Below are 20,762 nucleotides of genomic sequence, written 5' to 3'. Positions count from 1 at the left end.
CTGTCCTCATCCCCCCCCCCCACTTCTCCCCATACTGCACACTAGGCAAACCATGTCCCCAGAAGCCCTCCCCTCACAGGCTAGCGATGCCATCTTTCTGCAATGTGGATGAAAAAGGTACAGCCACGCAGGGGGAAAGGGAAGGAAGGAGGGAGAGGGAGAGAAGTGAGGTTATAAATAGCTCAGTAAACGCTTTTCTCATTGACATGGCTTGGACAGAGCATGGAAAAACAAACAGAGGAAACTCCATCTAACAACCCCACATCTAAACAACGCCTTGCACATTCCTCCTGCTAAATAATAACAGATTTTCCATGAAGGTGTAGATAATACCCAGGAAGAGAGCATGAACCAAAACAAATTATCAACACCCAGTGGATGTCAATATTTTGGTCCGTTTCAGTTCTCCCATTGTAGTAGTTAGACACACAGAGATTGCCTATATTTAGAGGAAGGTGTATTTTTAATACAGGGGAACAGAGTTTGCTTCCATTAATAACAGTGGAACACATTCACCAAGGCAGCCCTGGCTGTGAGTAGTGAATGTTGCTTTAGTGACGTATGGAGACCTGAGAGATAAAGGACAAGGCAGGAGAGAGAACAAATATTTTGAAACTCAGATAGTGACTACCTTCAACATCGCAATCATGGGGTTATATATATTTTTTTAAAAACACAGGCTATTTGCATTTGGAAGGGAACACCTTCCAATTTGTTTTGGTGGGATTTGTGGAGTTTTTAAGTGGCATGTACTCATTTTTGGAAGCAAGTGTTTTACACAGGCAGTTGTGTGTGGTGAGCAGTCCCATACATTAAAAGTAAACAACTGAAATGCACGTTTGGTGCATTATGTGCAAAGCCACCAGAAGTCTGCCAGTGACGTGAAGACTGGAAAGAAGAAAAATAAGTACATTTGCAGGCGTTGGAAGGAAAGCGATAGTTGAAAGTGATAGTTAAAAAAAACATATTGCTAAGAATCACTGAACTTGAGAAGCCTGACATAATAAAACATGGGAATAGCAGACTCCATATCACCATGTTCTGCCAGCCAGGTATCAAACCAGTATTCCTTTGACTCCGCATTGATGTCTGGTCTTCATTGTACTTCTTCCTTAAGGTGATTCCTCTCATTGGTCATTTGCCCTTTTAGGTGTCACTTGTAACCATTCTAGTTAATCAGCATAAAATTTGGCATCATGGTCTTATATTGGGCAGTCCAGTATTCCAATTTACAGAGCAATAAAAATCGAAGATCAGTTGAAATAAGAGGAATTTGGAATAGGCAGGTCTTTTGCTAAACTTAGTCCCTCATCCCAGCTCAGCTGGAGGTATGTCAATACAAGTCCTCGATCACACCCAGAAATTCTGAACGTGGGAATTTCTACCAGGCCTACCAAACAGCTGCATACGTGTGACTTTGTATGTGTGTCATGACTTCCTTAGTTTTATCTAGGCATAGCTCATCAGAGACTGTTCCTGGGAGTCCCTCAAATTTCAAGAGTGGCTTGTTGGTCAATGGAGCCAGTGTTGGAAGGTTGATATCCTGCTGCATTCACAGAAGCTTCCTGTGCTTCTTTGGACCAGAAGATTGCAAGACTAAAGCATTTGGAGCTTAGTACAGATAAGCAAATAGAAGGGGAAGAAATGGCGGCAGTAAGAGATTTTACTTTCTTGGGCTCCATGATCACTGCAGATGGTGACAGCAGCCACAAAATTAAGAGAGGCCTGCTTCTTGGGAGAAAAGTAATGACAAACCTAGACAGCATCTTAAAAAGTAGAGACATCACCTTGCCAACAAAGGTCCGTATAGTAAAAGCTATGGTTTTCCCAGTAGTGATGTATGGAAGTGAGAGCTGGATCAGAAGGCTGATCGCCGAAGAATTGGTGCTTTTGAATTATGGTGTGGAGGAGACTCTTGAGAGTTCCATGGACTGCAAGAAGATCAAATCTCTCCATTCTGAAGGAAATCAGCCCTGAGTGCTCACTGGAAGGACAGATCGTGAAACTGAGGCTCCAATACTTTGGCCACCTCATGAGAAGAGAAGACTCCCTGGAAAAGACCCTGATGTTGGGAAAGATGGAGGGCACAAGGAGAAGGGGACGACAGAGAACGAGATGGTTGGATGGTTGGCTGAAGCTACCAGCATGAGTTTGACCAAACTGCGGGAGGCAGTAGAAGACAGAAGTGCCTGGCGTGCTCTGGTCCATGGGTTCACGAAGAGTCGGACATGACTAAACGACTAAACAACAACAACAGATAAGATACAACTAAGGGAGGGTGGAATGATGACCACATGTTAGAAGATGATTCATGGTGTAGACAAGTGATGGAGCACTCCTTAAATTGTTAGATTTCAATTCCCATCAACCCCAGTCAGCATGGCCAATGGTCACAAATGTTGGGAGCTTTGGTCCAACTACTGGAGTACTGCAGGCTCCCCATCCCTGTTGTAAAGAAAGTGGATAGAGAAATGTTCTTCTTCCTAATACTAGATTGGCTGTAGATTTAGAACAGACAAAACAGTGCAGCGTTTTTTGAGAAATGGGTGGGATATAAATTCTTTAAATTGATATTCAGTGCCACAAAATGTGATGGCGACAGCTTAGATGACTTTCAGTGTCAATTAGATACATTCATGGAGGGTTTATTAATGGCAGTTAGCCATAATAGCTATACGAAACCCAAGAGCTTTATGCAGTTGCCCTTTGTAAAAGGAACTAAGCATTTGGAATACATTGAGGGTCCTCTGCATCAGAAAAGAATCATCTTCTTTTAAATACAATAATACAAAGTCAGGATAAGCTGGTGCAGTTCTACAGCACAACGGGAACCACAGTTAATCTGCTGTAGGAAGCTGTAGGTGCACTGCTAGGAGCCCTCACCATGAAAGTGATGCACACAAACTCTGTCTAGATATGCTTTTTACTGTTGAAGCACTGCTGAATGAGGTGAATAGAATGGTAGTGAGAATGCAGCAATGGAGGGTGTGATTCCAGATAACTGAGGTGATGTGTAAGTCCTATATAAACCACGGTTAGGCATTTCTACAGATGTTCATGGGAGTGAACCTCTGATGTGCCCACAAATTGGCACACTGTTCTCGTGTCACATTGGCACCATGCTAACTATCATTTGCTATTTTCATCTAGATAGATTAAAAATAAATAAATAGTGACTCATGTTACTGGACATATGCCATGCATTTAAACCCATTTCCAAGAATTAGATGGTGAGTGGTAAACGACATCTCTTGCAATTTAATTATGTTGGTGGCTGGAGAGTTGTGAGGTTTTAGCATTAGGTTACCAGGTATCATGTTTTCGTATTCACAATTAACAAATGGAGAGAGCACGATGAATAGGGGCTGAAGGAAATCAGCTAAGGGGAATCTCTGATATCGTGGTCATGGCAGCAGCCCAAAGATTATAACTCAGGAAACCAGGGGTTTTAAGCTTCTTGGCTGAGGTGCTGCATGGTCTTCTGGCTTAGTGGTTAGGATCATCAACCTCAAGAATCATAGAATCTTGGAGCTGGAAGGGACCCAAGGGTCATCTAGTCCAGCCCCCTGCAACACAGGAATCTGAGCTAAAGCATCGATGACAGATGGCCATCCAACTTGTTCTCCAAAGTGTTTTGCAGAACAAATAATTTGGTGCATTGTGCGGATATTTTAAACCTTTCACTTTGTGCCCTCTTGTTGAACATTTAAGCCTCCACAGTTCAACGTGGACTTTTCTGGAGCTCTTGTGTCAGTGTATGTTGATCTAATAATACACGGTAGCAGTACCCAAGTCTTGAATCAGTGATCAGATTGTCAGATTCTTTTTGCACCTAAGTGGACCATCAACCCTCAAAAACATTTTTGAAAGTCCTGGCAAATATTGGCTACTGTTTGCGGGGGGGGGGGGGAGGAGAGAGATCTAAAAAACTTGTTTACCTGCATTGTACCAAAAAACTTTAGATAAGAATCACTTACCCGAAACTCCCAAGTAATCTTAGCATTCAAGGGATAAGCAAAGTCATCATATGGATTGGTAATTGCTTAAAAAGAAGGAAGCAGAGAGTAGGAATAAATGGACTGTTCTCCCAGTGGAGGAATGTAAAAACCAGAGTTCTCCAAGGACTGGGATTAGGAAAGGTCCATTGTGAGGGATGAGCAGTAAGAACAAGTGGCCTCCAGGTCTGCTGATGACACCAAATAATATATTTAAAGTGTTTCAGACAAAAAAGGGATGAGGAGGAACTCCAAAAGGATCACTCCGAACTGGGAGAATTGGCAATAAATTGGCAAATATGGTTAAAAAACCAAAACGTGTCCAAATTTGAGGCCCTCTTTGAGTTTCAGGCTTAGGCCAAATGGCCTCCTGCCCTTACTCTCTGATTGGCTCAGGCAGTAGTAACTGTGAATAGGTGCAGGGCCTTCCCCTGAGTAAATGAAGCAATTGCTTCAAATGCTGATGCTGAAATTGGCGCCAATCCTCAATTTTTTTGCAATCCTTTGTTGCTGCCACTGGCATCCTTGGAAGACTTTCTTTACTGCTGCCTGACAGCACTAACCAGAACTCGGAGAATGTTTCATGCCTCCGTCTCTGGTTCTTAGTACCCTTTCACTTTTGCAAGATCCCCAGCTGCTGCTTTTCTGCTGGCTCTTATGGATCTATCCATCATCATTACTGGCCAACCCAGTAGCTGTTCCCGTGGCTGAACATACTTCTTTGCTGGGTCAGGCACAGTGCTGTTTGACTCCCTGGCTGTGCTAGTCCCATCAGCTCCATAAAAAACAGTAGCTTTATCAAACTTCTGTCTTGTCCCCCACCCCACCTCAATTGTGCACGGTTTGAAAAAGCAATCTTCGATACTGAACTTCCAGTAGAAAAGTTCCTGTGAGAAGCAATGCCAGCCTTTCTCGACCTTCCCAGAATGCAAGACCTCAGGGTAAGCCCCTCTTATAAGCAAAGTGGGGCAAAGCCCTGCCAAGATTCAGAATTAACCAAAAGTTCCAAAGCCATGGTTCAATCTTCCTCCTGTCACACAATAACATTAATAAATTTTCAGTGGTGGAAAGACTTTCTAGATCAGGCCTGCGGCCCTCCAGATGTTTTGGCCTACAACTCCCATGATCCCTAGCTAACAGGACCAGTGTTCAGGGATGATGGGAATTGTAGTCTAAAACATCTGGAGGGCTCAAGGTTGGGGATGCCTTTTCTAGATGGTTCCATCCAGCTCCTCTGCCTGGCCGATCACTAGCAGTAGATCTGACCCCTGTATCCAAGGAAGGAAAAACAACTATCTCACATAGAAAGGGCTCAGCTTGGGGTAGGTGGGAGCAGTGACGGCTCTTTCCCCAGCCTTTCTTTCCCTCGGAAGCTAAGCAGGACAAGCTCACACACACACAGAGAGAAAGAGAGCACAGAGGGGTGCTAGTTATCTTATAAAGGTAAAGGGACCCCTGACCATTAGGTCCAGTCGCGGACGACTCTGGTGTTGCGGCGCTCATCTCGCTTTATTGGCCGAGGGAGTCGGCGTACAGCTTCTGGGTCATGTGGCCAGCATGACTAAGCTGCTTCTGGCGAACCAGAGTAGCGCACGGAAACACCGTTTACCTTTCCGCTGGAGCGGTACCTATTTATCTATTTGCACTTTCACGTGCTTTCAAACTGCTAGGTTGGCAGGAGCTGGGACTGAGCAACGGGAGCTCACCCCGTTGCGGGGATTCGAACCGCTGACCTTCTGATCAGCAAGCCCTAGGCTCTGTGGTTTAACCCACAGCGCCACCCGCGTCCCAGAGTTATCTTATAGTTTTCTTCAAATTTAAGTTCATAGTTGAAGGTTTAAAAATGCTGTAGATCTTCTTTCTTTGCATCTTTTTTTTCTTTAGCAAAGTAGGAAACCCTCCCTGTTGCTTCTCTGGTTACTTATGAAGACACCAGGTCTTTAGGGAAATCACTCTGAGTATGTGCAGAACCAATGCATGATTCTGATATAGTCTAGTGCTAGCACATGGGGCTATTCTCGAAGCTGTGCTCCTATATCTGCTATCGTGGCTGTGTTGGATTACTCTCATAGCAACAGATGTAGGGCTGAAATTCAGGCAGTCCAATCAGTCATATTCCTTTTGTCCCACTCTTTGCAGAGGTCACCCAACAAGGTAACCAAAGATGAGTCAGTACCATAGTCAGACCTGTATCAGATTGGAATGGATCTAAATCTGTGCTATCTAAGATTATTTGCAGCTGCCCCACCATAACCCTCTCCACCACCTTCCCCATGAAGAGAGTTTTTGCAAATGGCCAATAGTTGTTCCAGTCCAGACCTGGTTTCTTTAGAAGTTGCCACACAACTGCATCTTTCAAGGCAGCAGCGACCAGCCCCTTGCACAATGAAGCATTAACCATGCTCTGGACTCAACCAGTCAGACCTCCTCTGTTGGGTTAAATAATCCAGGAGGGACAGGGGCTAAGGGGGCACATGGTGGGATGTGTTGCCATCGGCACCTTGTCCCCATCGGCAGACGGTGTGAACTGAAACCGATCCCACAATCACCGAATCTGGCATTGGGTACTTCAACTTGAGCTGAATCAACTGCAGAGTCAAGATTAAATGGAAAGACAACAAAATACAAAAAGTACAATCTGTGACTAGATGAGCCCTGCATCAATAAACACATGTGCAAAAAGAATTAATGGATGGAGAGTGATTCCCCCCCCCAACACATCCATTAATGTTGCATACAAAAATCTAAATGTAAAGAAGCTAGGTAGCAAGATCAAATGTATTTGTGGTTATAACAGAAGGAACACGAAACACACGGCAAAGCAGATACGTCAAGGCTGGCTTTCCTGGGTAAGAAAGAGTTAATCCCTGTGGGGTTTTCATGTACGTCAGAGCAGGTTCCTGTCTGTGCAGCGCTCAGCTTGGATTGAGAGCTTTTGTTCCTTGTTATTTTTCATGATTTCTTTGCATTTAGTGGTGTGGGTTCCCCTCCCTTCCTATTTATAAGAACCACACTTTAAAGCATGGCAACAGAGGTTAGATTTACTGCTGTCTTCTTTTTCCAGTGAGCAGGTACTTAGTATACATAGGGAAGGCAAGGCACCACCAGCCTTGGTTCTCCACTGCTTACGCTTTACGCATTATAGTGTTATCATCACAGCCTGCAGAAAAGACCACACCTTTCCCTCCCATTTACATTTTATTTTAACTAAAAAGAGAAAAACGAACATTTTTTAAAAATGTAATTTTTTTAAAATGTAAAAAAAATGCAGTCCACATCAGAAAAAAACCCTAAACTGACAGAATCATAGCATTTGTAATCTTCAGAGCGACTGAAAATGGACCTAACATCGTATCACAGAATAGAGGAAACTTTATTATCCTTAACAACAAGGTTCTATAGTTTCTATACCAGTTAACTGCAAAGGGTGACTGTTAAATGGCATTTCAATCTTGGGGTTGCTCCAGATGATCCTTCACGTTCACTTACACTTCTTCCAAACGTCCAAAGCAGCATTTAGATGTCGATATGACACACAGTGCAGAGATACCTGGGCTATGGAGATTTTGGGTCACTCCTCACAGGAGGCTTTTAAAAGTTTTATGTATACACCTAATAATATAACGTGTGTGCATGACAGGTGTTTTTTTTTCCAGCTGTGTGGGTGAAGGGTGAACTACACAACAGGAGGCTGGAAGTGACTACATCTCCACACATTGTGTAGACACACACTTGCTGCTATGTAATGTGTGAAGAGGTCTATCTGTCTCAATTGTCTCATTCAATGCAGAAAAACCTGCCTTTGTAGCTAGCTTTGTAGCTTTGCTTCCATTAATGCCTAGTCACCTTGGTACCAGGTGTGAAATGGGGGATAGTTGGGTATGGTTATGTGTAGAGTCTAGCCTAGCTACGAACAGCAAAGCAACATGTTGTTTCAAGGACAGGAATCACTAGTTTGGGGTAGCTAATGCAATGCCTTCTTGACGTTGTTGGACCCCAGCCTCCACCAGTGCCAGCTGGCATGGCCAATGATCAGGGATTATGGTGGGCACCACGTTCACTACCTGGGCTGTAGCTGAGAACTATTAACAGGGACAAAGGCATAAGACCGGCTGGTAAATATGGACATGGATGGGGTGAAATCCACAGGACAATTGCCTGAGGAATATATTGCATTGGAGGACAGACCTTTCCTGACCAGATCTCTTTAATTAATGTTTCCATTGCTAAATTGTATGACTCAGTGGCGTCGAGGAGCTTTTCACTGCAACCAAATCGTTCTGATTGCTTAAGCCTCTGGAAGGATTATGAGTGTGTGTTTTAAACTTCAGCCTTTTCTGTCTCGGACTTGGTTGCATGAATCTTTCTCATCCTAAGTACATGGGAAATAAGGAGCTCCTTAATATTCACTGGGCTGTTGTCTTCATCGGAGTTATGTCTTCTGCTCCGATATAGAGCCAAAGCAGTCCTTTTAGAATGGTGCCCTCTTGTGCCCCAAAAAAAAGCATCTCTTTCTCTGTGCAGCTAGGAACATAAATGCTCAATCAGATTATTCAAAATTTCCACATTCCCCATTTAGCTTTCCTTACTGTTTTATATGCATCCGATGCCCACAACACAAGACCAAAGTATGCTGCCAAGAGTTGAATTCAAAAACCTTTTTTTAAAAATATAAAAACAAAACATGAATTAAATGAGGTGAGATGGGAGAATGTTGCTGGGGAACCAGTGAAGGAAGAGGTAGTGGTGAGCACTTTTAGGTTTATAAGCAAGCTGAACACTCCTCTCTCACACCGACTCCCAACAAATGGGCAACAAGTTCAACTATGAATGTATTAGGAAAAAATGGTCACCTTTGACGCCAGTAAGATGTCTTTCATTCTTTATCAGTGGGATGAGGATGGAGGGCAGGAAATCCCTTTTCAGGCCACCTTCAACTACATATATGGCAGAGGAATCCCAAACTTAACCCTCTTTTTGAAAAAGACAAACCCTCCCCCCCCACCTTCTTGGTGTCTTTAACTGTAATCTTTCTACAGAGAGCAAAGGACAAAGCCAAAACCAAAATCTACACGTTAGAATTTATCCACATTGCTAATGACCTTTCCTTGGCTTTGATTTTTTTATTTATTTAATATTGTTATCCTCATGGATTTAGCTCTTGCAGGTGAGTAGAGGCAGCTTATAGATATGAGTATTTGTCTGTCCTGCTTATATCACAGCTGTGCTTAAAATAGATCCAGCCGCCACCTGGAGGATTCCAGAAGTGTTGACTACATTTTCCCTTCACCACTTTTGGCTGCTCTGCAGCCTCATAGTTTAATGTGGTGTTGGTGTGTACTGGGGAAGAATTCTTCTCATTTCTAGAAATCTGCAAGCCTTGGATTTTCCACGATAGGGAGGCACCATGCATCCTTGGAGTCCTATATTGTTATGTGCTCCTGGCTTCTCTGAATAGTAGCAGAACTTTCGGGGTGTGTCCAATGGCATTTCTGTAATGTTTATTTATAAATATGCAAAGGTGGTGACCAGCAACAGCAAATCCATAACCAGTCATTAGATCCTCAGAGAGGCAGCCTTGTGCCTCAAAACACCCCCAGTTAGGGTGGCTGTTCATTAGTTGTGGAAATCTAGTATAAAAGATTGACAACCCATACTGCCCTTGTGAAATGGCCACTTTCTACTTATTTCCATCAAGGGTCCTTTAAGTTATCAAAATTCAGGAAGATGAAGCTGTTGTGTGGTCAAGAGTGTTTAAACTCAGGTGCTTAGAGAAGGAGACTGTGTAGGATAGTATCTCTCATGTGTAAAAGAAACCCTTTCAATGGGAAGATCAAGTTTCTTCCCGTGGAAGGGGCATAAAGAAAAGATGAGGTATCTGTTTTTATGAGTCACTTATTAGGTTTGTTCTGAAAAAGTGAACAGACCTTATTTTCCTGGAAAAATGAGCACACTTTCAAATTCTTGAGTTTTATTACTTATTTTCACTCCAATCTGTGGAAGGTAAGAATGCCATTTTATCAACAGATATACAACATGTCTATATATTGTTACGCACTATCCCAATCTTCTCAGCAGTGAGATATTCCAGGGTCTGTGTTTCCTTTTGGAAAAATGAGGCACAGTAGATATTGTGGTGTCTTTATGATACAGTATATGGTTTATTTACACAGATATATAACCTGAGTTTTCGATGGAGAGGTTCCCAGTACCACACACCAAGAGCGCCTTGCTTCTTCCCAAGATGCAGTCCTGGATTCAAATTGTCCTCAGGCATCTCTCTGCCTTCTGCTTGTCACATTACTCCTACCTTCTAAGCTTTTGGCCCACATTGCTTCCTCTCGCTCTTCTCTTAAGCTTTTGGCTTTATCTCCTAAGTGAAAGAGTCCCCACTCCTCTGCCATCTCTCAAAGAGTTTCTTTGATGCTTTGTTGTCCTAATGGCCCATTCCTCAGGTGACTACCTCAACACAGGAAGATTAGACAAACTTAAAGGTAAAGGTAGAGGGACCCCTGACCATTAGGTCCAGTCGTGGCCGACTCTGGGGTTGCAGCGCTCATCTCGCTTTACTGGCCGAGGGAGCCGGCGTACAGCTTTCGGGTCATGTGGCCAGCATGAGTAAGCCGCTTCTGGTGAACCAGAGCAGCGCACGGAAACGCCGTTTACCTTCCCGCCGGAGCGGTACCTATTTATCTACTTGCACTTTGATGTGCTTTCAAACTGCTAGGTTGGCAGGAGCAGGGACCGAGCAACGGGAGCTCACCCCGTCACAGGGATTCAAACCGCCAACCTTCTGATTGCCAAGTCCTAGGCTCTGTGGTTTAACCCACAGCGCCACATGCTAATTCCAGAAGATTGAGAAGCATCTAATACACAGGCTTAAATACACACAGGCGTAGCAGTTTTAACACTGAGCCTTAATTAGATTCTGATACCTACTGAACCCAATAATTTAGGGATTAGCACCCACAAACTCATAATAATACTGTAACCTGGTGCCTATCTTTGATTAAATTCTACAATAGTCCCATATAGAAGATCCATGTAATCTTCTTCTGAAATATGCATGAACATACATCAGCTTCATTTCTGATGCCCCAAAACATCAAGAAGCATGGAATCAAATCTCATGGACTCATCACCTCATCATATTCCTTAATGGCAGATGTTGTAGGCATGGGCAGATTCTATGCTTGTGGGATTTGTTTTTATAAAAACTCTTGAGATCCACCAAGCAGCGCTAGGTACAAGGTAGTGGTTGGCAAAGGCAGAAAAATGGTTTCTCAAGTGGTGGAAGCAAGTGCAATGGGAACAGAAACCGGGTGCAAGAAAGCAGACCTCCAGACCATTTTCCAGAGAAAGAGCAATGACCTGATCTGCTAGAATGCCATGATTGACCTTTCCTGCTCTTCAGGTGAAAGAGACTGAAAGCTTCTTAATTATTTTGGGAAAATATCATTTCAGTATTTCTCTCTGCTGCATACAAATTAGCAATATGTAAGTTATGGATTTAGAAAAAAGGTGAAGGCACACAACCCCGAGTTTTACTGGTTACTTATCATAACTTAATGAAAATGGAACTTGGTTCTAACTGTGCATTTCTGTTTACAGGTTATGTTGCAGGACACTCGAGAGAGGGTGCCTCCCACTATACTTCGTAGGCAGGGTCTCCAGGCAGAGGAGTGGCACTCAAGACCAAACCAGCAGAGCCATAATAAGCTCCTCAACCCCATGATGAAAATGTTCACCCCACCCCTGGAATCTCAGGAACCATGTAGAAAATTTTAAAAAGGTGTGGGGTGAAGAAAACAACCTCAGGACAAAGAAAGGCACTAAATATCACATGCCATATGACAAATAACCAAGGCAAAGAATCAGAAAAACAATTCTAGAAGGCAGCAGAGGACAACAAACTAGAGAAGGAGAGATAACATAAGGAAAAAAGAACAGTGATAAGTTGCAGGAAAGGATCAATCAGATAGATCCACCCCCCCCCCCGCCCCAAGACAAGAAAGAAAAGGGTAAGTCTGGCGGGAAGGACAATTCCACCTGGAAAAGGACTTGAATAGCTTGAGTCATAGAATGGGAAGGGACCATGAGGAATCTTTCACCCAATGTGGGGCTCCAACCCATGACCCTGAGATTAAGAGTCTCATGCTCTACTGAGCTATAGATGAACAGTTCTAAGGATCCTCCCTACCAAGTCCAATGGGAAGGATCATCCTCACTACAGAATGTCCTCTGGCCTCATCTGGCAAAAATGTAATTATACTAGTCCTCACTGCTTTGCAATCCAACAATGGCAATGAGTGTGGGAGCAGATTTCCATGTGTGCTTATCTTGCTGAAGCTGAAGATGCAGGCTGGATGTGCAAGGTATGTATGGTGATGCACCTGCCTACCATATTTAAAGGAACTTGTGAGCCTCTGTTTTGGACCATCAGTTGTGACCTACATGTACGTCTAGCTCAGTGGGAGCCACTGTCATTTGCGTTTTCAAGCCTTCAGCAGTAACTAGGGTCTAGCATGCCTGATCTCCAAGTTGACAGTAGGCAGGAGCTGGCTGCTCTTAGTTCCTAGTTGATCATATGTAATGAATGCAAACTTTTAGAAAGATTTAGCAATATGTTGTTTGCTGAGGAGGAGAAAAAGTCTGAGGAGGGAAGTTTGCTCTAGGGGTGTAAGCTTTCCCTGTGTCTTAAAAGTTCAGAGACTGCTGCATTCTAATTTGCAGCACATGGACACGTGTGAACCTATTCTCCCACTCAATGCAGCTGGAAGTGTGTGGAGTCAAATGCCCAGAGAGTCACATATAGAACACAATCCAAAGACTACTTGTACTCCAGTGTAACAAAGCTGAAACTGATCCCTATTGTACATTCAATACAACTTAAGGCAATTGCACCACATTTGTTGTAAAAATCATTTGACTATATAAAAAAAGAGGCCGGCATTCTCTTCATTAACATAATTCTTTATTTTTGTTCCAAGTTATGTGCCCTTGTTGATTCAACAATGAGACATGGAGCTTCAAGTCCTTCACTGATCAAGGTGGGTACTGATTTGGAAACAGACCGTTTGCCTTGTTTGCTAAAATGCTCTCACTTTCTCTAACAGGTAGAGTCACAGAGCATGTGGACAAATGCCTTTAACATTTGCACCTTGCACTCAGCTGGGTAAAACAAAAAATTAGTAAAGACAGGCTAAGGGCTGCAGTGGGTTTCACATATATATGGATATAAAATCTCTTAAATAATGTTTTGTCTTATTTCCCTTTTCTTCAGGTAACCAAAATAAAAATGATTTTACAACTAGATGTTGTGCTTGCCGCTCCTCCCCCTAAAAACAGTACAAAAAAGGGTCTGCAGCCACCTGCATTCTTATCTCACAATCAATCTCTGAGCTGGTAATGCTGTAACATGGACTGGAAGAAATGGTAACATGTGAGTTTCTGATGGATAAAAATCTTCCTACGTAGTGTGTCTGGTGCAATGATGTGCTTTGCATTTCATAGATATGCTAGACAAGAAGCAGGTTACATTCTATGCTGGCACCAATTTGTTTTATGGGGGAAAAAAAATCTAAGGATGTTTGGGTCACAGGCATGTGGAAAGTTTCTGGGCTCAATATTTAATTATACAGATGTTTAGTAAAAATGTTTTTTTCTGTAATGCTTCCAAGGATGCTTCCGTTTCTGAACAATAAAAACAATCCCAAATTCTTAGTAAAAATCCTGGTTTCCCAATTTATATTAGCACACCTCATTACAAGCATAATAGTGAAGAATGATTCGGTTGTCTTTTAAAAACAAAAGGGAAAAATGAAGAAGATTGTGATCTTTAAGGAGAACGTCTTTCTTTTTTCATGAGTAAATGACACTGAATGGCACGGATCCGATTCTTCGCTGGTGCAAACTCGGGTTGGAGTTTCAATGTTGATTCATACCATCTCATGGCTTTCTCAAACTCCTCCTGTAGGGCCCAGATGCGAAATGATTAGTGGTCAAAGTACCATAAGACCCAGCAAAGCACCTACCAAACAGGTACCATGCTATCAATAGCAAGGCTATGGTGTTGAAGGTAAAGGTAAAGGTAAAGGTAAAGGTACCCCTACCCATACGGGCCAGTCTTGCCAGACTCTAGGGTTGTGCGCTCATCTCACTCTAAAGGCTGGGAGCCAGCGCTGTCCGAAGACACTTCCGGGTCACGTGGCCAGCGTGACAAGCTGGATCTGGCGAGCCAGCGCAACACACGGAACGCCGTTTACCTTCCTGCTGGAAAGCGGTCCCTATTTATCTACTTGCACCCGAGGGTGCTTTCGAACTGCTAGGTTGGCAGGCGCTGGGACCGAACGACGGGAGCGCACCCCGCCGCGGGGATTCGAACCGCCAACCTTTCGATCGGCAAGTCCTAGGTGCTGAGGCTTTAACCCACAGCGCCACCCGCGTCCCCATGGTGTTGAACATCAGGCTAAATTTCACACTGCTGCTTGTTGGATCGAGCCAGGAACAAAAACAACAGCTGAATTCTGGCACCTTTCAATAAACCGTAGTTTAAAGTAAGCTTGCAAGTAACTAGGTAAACTTAGAAGTAGATGCTTTGAATCTCTTGCTCACTGCAATGCTTGAAATGGGAAAGGGGAAAGGAAGTCTACGGCCTGCTTCTGCTAATTTCTGTAGTGCTAAAATATGGTTAAGGGTTATATCCAATTGGGTCCTTTGTTTAAAGACATTACGTAAGGGGCCTGAGACTCAGTATCTTATTTTTGTGTTACGATAGCCACTGAAAAATGGGAGTTGTATGCATACTGTTCCACATGAGAAGCTATTTGTGCAAGGCAATGCACTGTATGCATCAGCTCAAACTACACCAGCAGTGCATAAGAAGCCAGCATACAAACTGCTTCCCTTGAGGACCAGGGTTTTATGGTTTTTTTGCCAGTGACAGTGTCATCAAGGTAACACTGTAATTGGCCTGAAGTCATGGAACTAGTTTATGGCTCCTCAATGACTTAGCACAAGTTATTTCCAGTTTAGCATTACCTTCAGGAAATGGAAATAATATGGTCACATTTTGCTGAGGGGTGCAGATTTTTAAGTTTTTGTGTTGTTGTTTTTAAAAAGGCTTAGTTTTTAAATGAAAAAAATTAAGAATGGTAAAAATCAGTTTATGAAGTATATTGTGTCAGGAAGAGATGGATCATGTGGAATTTTTACATGTCAAGACGGGACAACCAGTTGCATCATATTGGAAAACTAAAAGCCACAGAATTTCACGGCGTCATCAGTTAAGATCTGTTTTCCCCTTTGCTACTCGTTGCTGTTCTTATACCGGAAGAGAACACTTCTAACCTGCTAGCGTTCTCATGTCAAGTTGCTCCTCACAGCCAATGTACTCATTCATGAGGTTATTGCACTTCCTGATGATCCAAAAACTCTAGACTCAAACATTAGACTGGCAGAAGGGCATGACTGGTCACAATCCACTGCATTTTGCCCCTTAACTATGCTTTATTTGAATGCAACTTCCTACAATTAAGGCCAGATTTTTGACATTAATAACACCTTTACATTTATCAAAATGCAGAATTGCTGCCATTTCTGCAATTGCTCCTATGGTGACCCGTCTTCACACAAAAACTTCTATCAATGTTGGTAAGGCATCGCTTGTGTGTTATGTGAACTTGCTGCCAGCAAAACTTAATGGATTGATGTTTTCCCATCTATTCACAACTGTGTGCATACAAATATGTGTAAAGGCAGACTAAGATATACCCCTTATCCTTGTTCAGAGTAAGAATGACCCTCCCAGCAGATCATCCCAGACAGGAGGAGCTTTTTATTTATATTTTTTAACAAAGCCAGCCAGTGCCTCTGGTGGCTGCTGGAGATATGGTGGTTGCCAGGGCAACAGAGAGTGACATGGGAAGAAGACGACGACCATGGTGCTGTTTCCAGGTTGCCAGTGATGCAATGCTCTTTAATTGCCTCCCCCATCAACTGAGATGCTTCTGCAGCCCACAGTGTCCTATCAAATACTAGCCAGGCTTCATGCCAATGGGGAACAGGTCACGTGCTATAAGGGTGCCTAAAACTCTACTATAGGAAGAAAAAGGAAGAGTGGCATGACAAAGCACAAAGGACGCTGTCCCCACCCTTATGCTTGGGACTGGGGCAGGCAAGCACCACAGGCACCAAACCAGAGAGCAACTTGATCTGAATTGGGAAGCTGGTGACACCAACATAGTGTTTTGAGAATTAGCCAGATGATATCAACTGTCAGAACCAACAAAACCAAAAGGGACAACTCTCTACCTACCAGCTACATGACTAATTGCTGTCTCCACACACAACTGTAGTTTCTCTCCTTGTTCCTAAATTCTACCTATCTGTAACACTGGAGCATCAGGATGCTGCGAAAGGAAAGGGAACCGAATCTAATGATTATTCACTTACCATTGCTACATAGACATTAGCCAGTGTGAAATGATTGACAACAAAGTGTGGGGCAATTTCTACTGCCATTGTAGCCACAATGATGGCATCATTCCAAAGCTTTGCATTGTGAAAGATGTTTGCTAGGCTTATGAGTGGCACATCCTGAAAGAGAAGAAAAGTGGAACAAATCTAGTGAGAAGAGTATGTTGCTTTAGGCCGAATCAGGTCATTGGAAATGACAGCTGTTGAAAGAACCGGCTTTGCTTATTAGGGTCAGCTTCTATTTTGGGGGCTTTTCTTTTCTTTTCTTGCATTGCCAAGACAGATTTTAATGTATAATGGCAAAATGAAATGACAACTGTTTAACTGACAGTGTGCCAACAGAATTTCCTAAACAAATAAATCATGCTGAGATTATGAACTGTCCAAAAGGCAGTGCCTTTTTGTTGTTGTTTTTGGGAGAAAGAGTTTGGTAGCCTGATATCCTGAAAAGTCCAGGTCATCTATGTGCAGGCATGCAGCTGGTTTTGTGTTCCATTATGGGAGCAGAACTTAGCTAGCCTCTGTTGTGCCTACTGCAAGCAACAAAACACAGGTTGGATCCAAATGCTCTCTTGCATTTTTTTTGTTTTGGGAGGTGGACGTTTCCCCAGCTATAATCTTCCACACTGCACTGCACACTGCCCTCTATCCATAACAGCTTTCCAGTGGGGGAAGAGGCTGCAGCCAAGAGCTGAAAACAGGAAGCCAATCTTATTATTGTGAGCGGAAGTGTTTCTGCCACACTTTATATCTATTTTGAAGGCAACTGGAAGGCAACTGTAGATGATTGCCCTAAAATACTTTAAGGTTGTCTTGAAACTTCTGTATTCAGTTATTTATTCATGTGGGAGATGTTCTGGAGGCGTTAGTAACAGTGAAAGCACATAAACTTAGACACACAAACTGAAAGCTGGAAATCACAGACAGGCACACACACAGGTAATACAACACTTACCTTCATATGATAGGGAGTATGATGCAGAGCTTGCCGGAGGCAGTCAATTGCTTTTTTCCCTTGACCTTTTACCCTCCAGTAAAGGGCTGCCATGCTGGAGAGGACCCAAGAGGTTTGATTCTGGTGTGGCATAAAAAACACAAGTTGGGGTGGGAGGGGGGGACAATATCATACATCATTCACATTTGCACAAGGACCTCATTATTTTCCTTCATCCATCCTAAGCTTATTGAAAAATTAAGGCACTTAACAACTTAGTAATGCACATCTTGTCTATATAGACAACATTATATCAAAGGGTGCTAATGGATGTCTGCAATGGGTACAACGGCTATGTGCTTTCTTCCAAGAGCAGAACCTCGTATTTTGCTTAGTGCAGAAATGCTGCCACTCTTTGGTGATTTTCAGTAACTATTTTAACTACTGGTTAAGAGTTCTGTTTCCCATGAGGTGTTTCGAAGGAGTTGGATGGTCAGAGATGGGGTGGTGGGGAGAATAAGCCTGGGATGAATGCCAGCATGCCTGTTTTACAAAAGGACCAACAAAGACTCTATAATCTCTGAAAAGGTACATTTAGGGCAGGGTCACGGAACTTTTTCAGCAGGGGGCTGGTCCACTGTCCCTCAGACCTTGTGCGGGGCCAGAGTATATTTTGAAAAAAAATAATAAATATGAACGAATTCCTATGCCCCACAAATAACCCAGAGATGCATTTTAAATAAAAGGACACATTCTACTCATTTAAAAACACTCTGATTCCTGAACAGTCCATGGGCCAGATTTAGAAGGTGATTGGGCTGCTTCTGGCCCCCGGGCCTTAGTTTGCCTACTCATGATTTAGGGAGACCCGAGACTCTGGTGCAGTGCCAAAGGGAAATGGTAAATAGGTGCCCTTTGACAGTGTAAGAGGTTTCTGGTCTAATTTAGAGTGTTTTCCGTTTAAAATAATAAATATAATACTGAAATCGACACAAAGAAACATCCAATTTACACCATTTACAAGAATGTACCACTTTATAAGCAAATTTTAAACAATGATTACTATTACAATCCAGAATATAATACCCACAAATAAGAAAGAGAATAATAATGATTTACTAATGCATGTTAGCTTCTGCTTTCCATTGTTTTATCATTGCCTTTCCTCAACATACTGCGGAACCTCCTCTCATACATGTCACCCCTTGGAATGACTACTGCAGTGGGCTTTATTTGGAACTGCTCTTGAAGAGGACTCAAAAGCTTCAAGTGGTGCAGAATGCTATAACCTACCTCCCTGAGAATGTAAGGAAGTTGGAGCATTTTAGCCAGCTTCTGGGCTCAGTTCAAGTTACCGGCTTTAACCTTTGAAGCCTTACAAGCCTTCCGAGATAGCTCTCCACATATGTGCCTCTTTCCCATCAGCTAAGGTTTTCAACAGGTCCTCTGCTGGCATGGCATCATTATGGGAAGTAAGGATGACCTCCACAAGAAGCCAAGCCTTCTCAGTCACTGACCCCAAATTGTGTCACCACTCCCCAGAAGTCTGCCAGAGTACAGTCATACCTCGGGTTACAGCTGCTTCAGGTTGAGTTTCTTCGGGTTGCAGACCACCAAAACTTGGAAGTACCAGAACGGGTTTTGGCGGGTGCGCAGAAGCGCTAAATTGCACTTTGCCCATGCGCAGAAGTGTCGAATCACATCCCACGCGTGAGCAGCCGCGGGTTGCGAACATTGTGGGTTGAGAACATGCACCCCACACCGATCACATTTGCAACCTGAGCGTCCACTGTAAATCACATTAGAGAGGCTGCAGGAAGGTGTTCAGTTGATAAATAATGCTCCCAACACGTCAGTGTGGTGTAGTGGTTAAGAGCGGTAGTCTCATAATCTGGGGAACCGGGTTCGCGTCTCCGCTCCTCCACATGCAGCTGCTGGGTGATCTTGGGCTAGTCACACTTCTTTGAAGTCTCTCAGCCCCACTCACCTCACAGAGTGTTTGTTGTGGGGTAGGAAGGGAAAGGAGAATGTTAGCCGCTTTGAGACTCCTTAAAGGGAGTGAAAGGCGGGATATCAAATCCAAACTCTTCTTCCCAATGATGGCTTTAATTTTATATTTGTTGTTGATTTTTAAAAATGTGTATTGGGAGCCACTTTATAAGAATATTTCAAAGAGAGAGAATCTAGCCTTGCGGTGGAATTCAATGTAGCACTCTCACAATTGTTCTGTCTGTGCAAGTGTCCCAGCTTGCCAGACAGAATGATACCTCCTCACCCTGTGTACTGTTCTGGGATTTCTCCCGACCACCCCAGAGCCAATTTTGGGGTGTATGCAGGGTCAGTAAGGGGCGGGGAGCAGAAGCAGAAGCTCTGATTTGTATCGCAGGTATTGAGGCAATACTACTGGTTACAGAGATGGCTATCAACCAGGTAAATTTAAGACAATATGAACTTGTAAGCTCTTAGTTGTTCACACCTACCTTTTCTAGAACTTTGGCTATTCGAGTCCCAACTTGTTCTAAAGACTGCGGTGGATAATGGTCTTTCCCAAGATTCTGCAACACCTGAGGAACAAGAGAAGGCAACAGCTTAGAGTAATACAATCAATGCCATCTTAAAATCTGCATATTCCCTTTCGAAGATAAAATCTGTTCCGTTCCGACAGGCAATGTGCTCTTATATCTGTGTATAAGCTTTCCGGCATCCTGCAAATGCAGCTACACGAACCAGAAGAAAATAATAACTTCTATTCTGAAAGTGATGAGAAGCCAGGTCAGTGTCTAAACAAGGGTGTTGTGCTTTCCAGATTTTGCTGGACTACAACTCCCATCATTCCTGGCCATTGGCCACATTGGCTGGGGCTGATGGGAACTGGAATCCAACAGCGGACGAGCACCATGTTTCTTATCCCTGACCTAAGACCATTCAGTTACTGGTACTTCTGCTAGATAGTCTATATGTGGCAGCTAGACTGGTGACTGGGAGTGGCTGCCGAGACCATATAACACCTGAAAGATCCTCATTGGCTCCCAGTATGTTTCTGAGCACAATTCAAAGTGTTGGTGCTGACCTTTAAAGCCCTAGAAGGCCTTGACCACCTGAAGGAGCTTCTCCACCCCCATCGTTCAGCCCGGACACTGAGGTCCAGCTCTGAGGGCCTTCTGACGGTTCCCTCCCTGTGAGAAGTGAGGTTATAGAGAACCAGGCAGAGGGCCTTCTTAGTAGTAGTGCCCACCCTGTGGAACACTCTCCCATCAGATGTCAAGGAAATAAGCAACTATCTGACTTTGACATCTGAAGGCAGCCCTGTTTAGGGAAGTTTTTAATGTTTCATCGTGTTTTAATATTTCTTTGGG

General features: G+C 43.4%; 1 protein-coding gene and 1 long non-coding RNA gene across 8 annotated transcripts in view; one reads left to right on the top strand and one right to left on the bottom strand.

Moving 5' to 3' along the window:
- Positions 1 to 9,194: 9,194 nt before the first annotated feature.
- Positions 9,195 to 13,563, top strand: LOC310681091. 3 transcript variants are annotated; one of them, XR_014513112.1, is made up of 3 exons: positions 9,195 to 10,495; positions 10,828 to 12,370; positions 12,986 to 13,563. It is a non-coding gene; the product is annotated as an uncharacterized lncRNA (long non-coding RNA). The 3 variants fall into 3 exon arrangements; XR_014513113.1 differs by having other exon boundaries at positions 9,195 to 11,409; positions 11,607 to 12,370; XR_014513114.1 differs by having other exon boundaries at positions 9,195 to 12,370.
- TTC17 (tetratricopeptide repeat domain 17) overlaps positions 12,948 to 20,762 on the bottom strand; it is a 57,500-nt gene continuing 49,685 nt past the window's right edge. For all 5 annotated transcript variants that reach the window (XR_014507529.1, XM_083424788.1, XM_083424789.1 and 2 more), the window contains exons 22-25: positions 19,887 to 19,970; positions 17,428 to 17,547; positions 16,449 to 16,592; positions 12,948 to 13,965 (exon numbers count right to left, since the gene is read on the bottom strand). Coding sequence is in view for 4 of the 5 variants with exons in the window: in XM_083424788.1 (XP_083280914.1) it covers positions 13,834 to 13,965; positions 16,449 to 16,592; positions 17,428 to 17,547; positions 19,887 to 19,970 (480 nt within the window). In the remaining variant the exon portion in view is untranslated. The remainder of the gene's footprint in view (positions 13,966 to 16,448; positions 16,593 to 17,427; positions 17,548 to 19,886; positions 19,971 to 20,762) is intronic.

This window comes from Podarcis tiliguerta, assembly GCF_965153285.1.
Source record: "Podarcis tiliguerta genome assembly, chromosome: 1".
NCBI lineage: Eukaryota > Metazoa > Chordata > Lepidosauria > Squamata > Lacertidae > Podarcis > Podarcis tiliguerta.
The sequence above is the reverse complement of the archived record's forward strand: the minus strand, read 5'-3'. Positions and strand labels throughout refer to the sequence as shown.